At 37.8% G+C, this 7,078-nt stretch overlaps 1 protein-coding gene across 1 annotated transcript in view; it reads left to right on the top strand.

Annotated features, from left to right (window-relative positions):
- The window catches only part of Slc12a2 (solute carrier family 12 member 2), a 78,219-nt gene extending 72,381 nt beyond the window's left edge, over positions 1 to 5,838 (top strand). The window contains exons 26-27 of the mRNA XM_028777123.1: positions 300 to 367; positions 2,939 to 5,838. Of these exons, the coding sequence (XP_028632956.1) occupies positions 300 to 367; positions 2,939 to 3,074 (204 nt within the window). The 3' untranslated portion in view covers positions 3,075 to 5,838. The remainder of the gene's footprint in view (positions 1 to 299; positions 368 to 2,938) is intronic.
- The last annotated feature ends 1,240 nt before the right edge of the window (positions 5,839 to 7,078 follow it).

The following is a 7,078-nucleotide window of genomic DNA, read 5'->3' on the forward strand; positions in this document are numbered from 1 at the left end:
CTTCTTCTTCTTCTTCTTCTTCTTCTTCTTCTTCTTCTTCTTCTTCTTCTTCCTCTTCCTCCTCTTCCTCCTCTTCCTCCTCTTCCTCCTCTTCCTCCTTTTCTTTCTCTTCCTCCTCTTCTTCCCCTTCTCTTTTTCTTCCTTTTCTTTGTCTCCCTCCTCCTTCTTTGGTAGTGCTAAAGATCTAGCTCATAGCTACATGGATGTGTACACTGTACACTAAGTTTTAATCTGCCTTACACTGTTCACAGTTCTCATTGGAGGGTATTTAGAAATGATTCTGTCATTTTTCATTTCAGACATATCGACAGATCAGGTTAAATGAATTATTAAAGGAGCATTCAAGCACAGCTAATATTATTGTCATGTAAGTATTGTTGGAATAAGTAAGGTCTAGGCTATTAATGAAAGTGCATTTGTGTATCTATGTGTATGGTTTTGCTATGATTAAGTACTATGGTAATAGTACTTATGGTAATAGTACTATGGTAATAATACTTAATGGTTCTTAAAAGGTTCTTTTTAGATATTCATATATACCATTCTCTCCTTCCCTCACCTCCCTCTTAACCCTCACATGTCCAACTTGCTTGCTCTCAAATTTGTGAACTTTTCTTTAATTATTATTGTTATACTGAATTAAATAATAATTGTTACAATAAGTGGTTATCACATATACCACCTAGTCCATTTCGTGTCACTCAGATGTATGTTTTTAAGGCTGACCATTTGTAATTGGCTAACAAGGAAGGGCTTATTGCTGGAGAAGACTGACCAGTTGCCTTTAGCTTTTCTTCATCTGAGGTGATGCCTCATGAAATCTCTCCCCTCCACATTGGCAGGCCAGCTAGTGTTGTTAGGTCATATTTCATGGCACAGCCTCCCTGTCACCTGTTGGATGCACTTACTCACAGTGGAGGTAAAGGTCTTAGCTTTTGCCACCTTCCTGTCCCCTCTGTAGCCATGTTTCCTGAGCAGATGTATCAAGTGGAGTTAAGGACCCCAAATTCTGTTGTTCTACATGCTAGGATCAGTTGTAACTTCCTGTAATGTTTGTTCCATGCTACAAATAGAAACTTCATTTTTCCTGAGTGAGCTGCATAAGAATAAGTATTTAGGCTGTATGAGGTGTGAGCATTTTTCAAATAAGACGCTGAATCCAATTATTGCTACTCTTAAGTGTATGAATGAGGGACAGCCCACTGGATTGGGACAACCTCTTAACTCAAACCACCAAGGACTACCTCTTCTAAAGCTGCCCTTAAGTGCCAATAGCTTCTGAGATGGGGTGGGTTCGGCCTTGTGAGCCCCTCCATAATCCAGGCTAGAATTTTGACTATGCAAATAACAATAGCAAGCGTGAGTGTGCACACAGTGGCATTGTTATTTCTAGAAGGTAACATTTTACAGCATTCCTCCCTGTCCTCTGGTTCTTACCATCTTTCTGCCCCGTCTTCCTCAGTGCTCTCTGAGTCCTGGGTGGAGAGTGGAGGGCACACGTGTGATAAGACATGCCATTTATGCCTGAGAACTCAGGCAGTCACTGGGCACTGTGATAAATTGTGAGCCTGCAAAGACCCTTGACCAAAGCTGAGGGCAGCACCAACTACGGGTGTAAACATGCTTAAAAGGCGGTTGGACTACATGATTATTTAGCAAAATAGTAGAAACAGGTTACCCACTAGGGCCAATGACATCCTCAGCCTTGCTTCTAGCCCTGTTTACAGTGCCAGGCATGATTTCCTTCCTGTAGAGCAGGCCTTAGATGCAGTCAGTGTGGGGGTTCCCACCATATGGTCACACCACTATTGGTGTGTGTGTTTTCTGTTATGTTTTGTTTTTAATCTATAGTTCAGGCTGATCTTAAACTTGGAGCAGCTCTCTGTCTTTGCCTCTCAAGTGCTGTGTTTGCCTTTCAGTCTACAAGGCCTGGTTAATAAGTCCTTGGAGTTAATAAAAATGACATTATAAAAAGGAAAACTCAAACTTTAAAATATGGTTGCTTTCATGATGTGGAGCTAGCTATTTACCTGTGGATAAGAGATACACTATACCCTTGTATTAATCTAAGTAACTTTTTGATGTTATTCTGAACTTTTATGTTTATATTTAATTTCCTGGCAGGGCCATAGGTGTATGTGTGTGGCACCGGAAAGGCTCCCTCAGTAGAATTTGGATCCCAGACAACTTTCTCAGAGATAATTCTGAGTCATATAGAAAGTTAACTTGGGGTAGCAGTTCATGTCTGAATCTGCCCCCATGTTTCCCTTGCAGCTGTGTTCTGTACAGACAGGCTGTCTTTGAATTAGATCTAAGTGTCAGTGCCTGCTGGAGCCTTTGTTTCCTCTACTAAACTGTGTTAAGTAGAGATGACTTAAACCTGGATTTATTCAGCTCTGAATTGTGGTCCTTAATAGAAAAGTTCAGGTATGACCCTAAAGAACTGGAAAACCAAGCACATTTTCAATTTGTGCTGTTGGTAGGTAGATTTCTATAATGAAAGACAGTAAACCATAGAAATTTAGAATGAATCCTGTAGGCTAAAAAGTCATTCCCATGCTCTATAGATAGAAATTAAAATTTACAAGAAAAGGTAAAGTTAATACAGTTATTATAGTTCATTTTTCATCTATAACTTCCATTTTCTGAGTTATACATTTTTCTTCTAAAGAATCTTTAGTGAAGGGAAAGTTTGAAATTAATATTAAATATGGATTATAGATATTGAAGTTCAAACAAATTCTTAACTCTTATGGACAAATGTTTGAAAATCTTTGCAAACCTGGAAACCTGGGGACAGTGGAATGAGAGAGTCTGTAAGAAGTCACTCTGCATTTATACAGAATCCCTCCATTCAGAAATATCTTATCACAGGGATTGAGACCTAATTAGTCATGGCTTCATTTTCTTCTCAGTATCTTTCTCATTCTGATCCTAGGAGTCTTCCAGTTGCACGGAAAGGTGCTGTGTCCAGTGCTTTGTACATGGCTTGGTTAGAAGCTCTATCTAAGGACCTGCCACCAATCCTCCTAGTTCGTGGGAATCATCAGAGCGTCCTTACCTTCTACTCTTAACTGTTCTGCACCATGAACTTCCTCTAAGAATGGTACTTCAGTGCCTAGTCAAAGTGGCTATATCGTCAGTAACATCGCAACATCACAGTGGCGAGCTGGGACTGTTTCACTACTTCATCATTTGAAAGCACATGGACAGTTGCTCTGTTGATAGACATGTGGAGACTTGAGTTTTAGTCTACTCCAGATTTCAATCTTAATGACTGCTAATTCTTTCTTGTGGGACTGAAGTTCATGAGAGTAAAGTTTTCCTTTGCTACTTGAAAGCAATAAGAGTGTGTTATTATTATTATTTTTTGATTGATGAAAGGAGTACAAAAGCCTTTAGCCTTGAGGTGCCTTCTGAAATTAACCAAATTTCATCCATAGATCTATCGTCTTTTGTAAATTTCTAGAATGTTAAACTCTGCCTTCAGATATTATTTTTATTTCTAATCTCTGTCATCCTAAGTGGACACTGCTTTTCTCCTCCCGTCAACCAGTTAGTGTTGAGAACTGTGTGTTTTGTATTACTTTTGTAAAAGTATCTGTTAGATACTGAAGAGGATTAGGACAAGCTAATACAATATGTAGGGAAAGTACCCAAAAAATGGAGCCCAAGGTTAGGTTTATATGACTATATACATTTAGAGCTAGGAAAAAGAGGCCCAGAACACCATTTCTAACTCTTCAATTAGAATTATGTATTATTTCTTTTAAATTATACAGATGACTGATGATCTACCCAGTACTTCATGTATAATGCTAAAAAAAAATTACATTTTTTAAAAGGCAAAACCTTGAGATCATTTGTATTATTTTTAAAAGATCTCTTTTAATTTAGAATTTCCTCTCAAATGTGAGGGACTTTCAAGACATGCTAACAGTTATTTTTAGAGGAAATTTAGACAAAGCAATGCCATTTAATAGAACATTTCAATAAACACTATGGGAATTTCACTGTCCTATGCCATCCTTTATTTTTAGAAAAAGATTAAAATTTTATCAATGGTTAAATGGACCACTGTTTTCTTAGTGAAATGGTTTTAGGGTTAATTTATTCAAGTCTCAAGTACATTTAGTCTTAATACACTCAGGTTTGAACAGATTATTCTGAACATTGAAATTTAATCCATTCTTAATACTTTAAAACTTGTGTTAAAGAAAACTGCCAGTTTGTGCGTTTGACCTTGTCATCTGCTAGTACACTTGATAGTGCGCATGTGCCCACGTGCTGCCCGAAAGCTTTATATACAGACAGTCAGTGCGCATGTGCCCACGTGCTGCCCGAAAGCTTTATATACAGTTGTTAATGTGAAGTTCTCAGTTTTCAAGGAAGGACTTTCTAGAAACATTTCAAGGGATTCATGTCTACATGTCTGTATGTGTGTATGTTATGCATACACAGGTGCACATGTGTATATGTAATGAAATTTCTGTTGCCAGTGTTTCAGATTTTAAAGTGATCATGATTTGGTAGATTACAATTTTGTTGTTGTTAAGGTTTTCTTTTTTTTCTAAGTAAACATTCAAGTCAGATCAAGACGTTACAGATTTCATGGAGGACAAAGACCATTTGGAGACCGTAGTGTAACTTCACCCAATTATCCAGTTAGGTAAAGGGCTGACAAGTAGATGATCTGTAAGTTTCAGTGGAGAACGTACACAGACTTCAGTCATCTTAAGGGAAATGTCAGAAAAGCATTTTCAGTAGTGCGGTATTTGTGTTGCATGGATACAGACTGAGTCAATACCAACCGGTCATCTTCTCGTTTCCATTCAGAATATTAAGAAAACAAGGTTAAGTAATTTTTTAAAAAAGTATTCCTTACATTATAATACAACATTGTTCCATTCATTGTAAATTTTGCAGAGTTTATGACAGTATAGGAGAGTCATATCAGGAAACGCATCATGCGTGGATTTTCTGAATGGATGGATACTGGGGCATGGGCTGAGTGCTGCTATCTTGAAATGTACACAGGTATACTTGCTTGCCTTTTATTTTTAAAGGTTCTTCCCCCACCCTGCCCATTCAGGAAACTTCATTGCAATCTGTACTACAGAAACTAAATGTTGTACATCATATACGTGTGTTTAAAGTACACAAAATGGATCTCAATATACCTAACAGGGAGCGTGATGCTGTTTGTGAAATAATGCCAGCAGCTTTCCACTTTTAAAACCTACATTACGTCGGCTTAACACTGGCTGCCAGTTCAGACATTCTCAAGGTTGCAGTAGTACTCTAAAATGAAAATTCTCCACGATTAATTCTTAGAGATGCTAGCTAGTATTAAAGCTATTTTTATTTTATGCTGAGTTTTGATTATTTTGATGCCAAATTATTGTTTAGTCCTAATCATTGATAATAACTTAAAAATAATACACAATGGGCTTTGAGCTCATCCTTAATGATAGGTAAAAAATTCAACGGGTTCAAAGAGAATGTTGGTGTTGATTATTAACAGGTAACTAAATTTGATATTTATTTGTTGCATCTTTTCTTTTGTGCTTTTAAGTTTTCCTTTACACTCTCTTCATATTGCTTTCTGACATGTGTGTGTGTTTTTTTAAGACTATGGAAATAATTTAAAGAGTTGAGCTCTGGTGATTATTATCTGCTAAGTTTGAAAATGTAATATTTTGATAATACTGTAATGTGCCCGTCACAAATGCTTTTGTAATGTTTTAACCCTGAGTATTGCAGTTGCTGTTTTGTACACAGGTTACTGCAATAAAGGAAGTGGAGTCATTAAAACTGTAATATCTACTCTTGCTTTTACCTGTCTTTGCCAGCTCCTTGATTTCATGTCACCTGAGTGACTAACGCTCCCTTCGAGCCTGTGTCTGAAGTGGCCCTGGGGAAATGGAGTGAGCTGTTTTCCATCTCTAGTCTTCAGGTGGCCACTGTTGCTTCTGACTTTTTACTAAACTGTTAATAGCACATTGCAGTGTAGTGGCTTTTAAACTACTGTAGCTTTTCTAATTCCTGGTTTGGGGCCACACTTCTCAGGGGGAAACTAAATGATGAAAGGTGAGTCCTTTTCCTTAAGTTTAAGTTGATTTGTTTGTTTCTTTATTTTGGTAAGCTGATTTGCAGTTTTACAAAGCATTTTCTTTGCTCATTTAGATCCTTCAGTGTGTTACACATGCTTTTACTCTTAAGAAAGCAACTTAGAGCAATTTATGAAGTTTGCTAAAGGTTATGGAAGTTGCTGAGGACATTAGCCAAAGCCCCAGATTTGTGCATTCACTGCTCTTCAGTGAGACATCTGAGTCAGAGCAGGCCTTGCAAACTCCCCTCCCACTCTGCCCTTCAAGGCTGCCTAGTGTTCACATTACAGCTGCAGACAGATGCTTGTTCCAGGTTGCATCAAAGATCTGAGACCAAGTATAAGCATCCACTTACGATCTTTGTTTATTTTCAAGTATGCTCACGTTTGTGTCCCTTCACTTGGGTCTTTGGAAACTTAATAAGGATTCAAAAGTAGCTATGCCATTTTAACTTTAAACAGAAACCAGTAGGGTTACCCATTCCTGCTGAGGGGAAGTTACAGTTGATATGCACTTGTTAATATATACCAGGAGGTAGTCAGGGCCTGAAGCAGTCCACAGAGAAGGCAGTGCAGTCCTCAGATGCACTAATTCTGTTTTGTTCCAGTAGTTCAGACAGTAAATACACAAGGTGTTAACTAGCTTGTGATGAGGTGGGGCGTGTGAAACATTCTAATTGTTTTTATAAATCTGGTGGCAAAATAAGACTTCAGTATCATTGTTCTGTAGAAGATGTGGACTTGTCACCTCCTTGGTGTGTAGGTTGACCTCAGGCTGCTATCCTTACCCATTAACCAGCTGTTTGCCTATGAGTACAAATGTCCAATATGTTCTACCCACAACTAAAAGCTAAACTGTTTTTGATCCATGAAATAGGGTAAATGATCCTTGGATTAAAAGCCTGACTCATTTCTCAGTAAAATTGTATCAAAATATTGCTGAAGCATTTGTTAGAAAATTGTTAAGAT

Source organism: Grammomys surdaster, unplaced genomic scaffold, assembly GCF_004785775.1.
Source record: "Grammomys surdaster isolate TR1022 unplaced genomic scaffold, NIH_TR_1.0 278, whole genome shotgun sequence".
In the NCBI taxonomy this organism is placed as follows: domain Eukaryota; kingdom Metazoa; phylum Chordata; class Mammalia; order Rodentia; family Muridae; genus Grammomys; species Grammomys surdaster.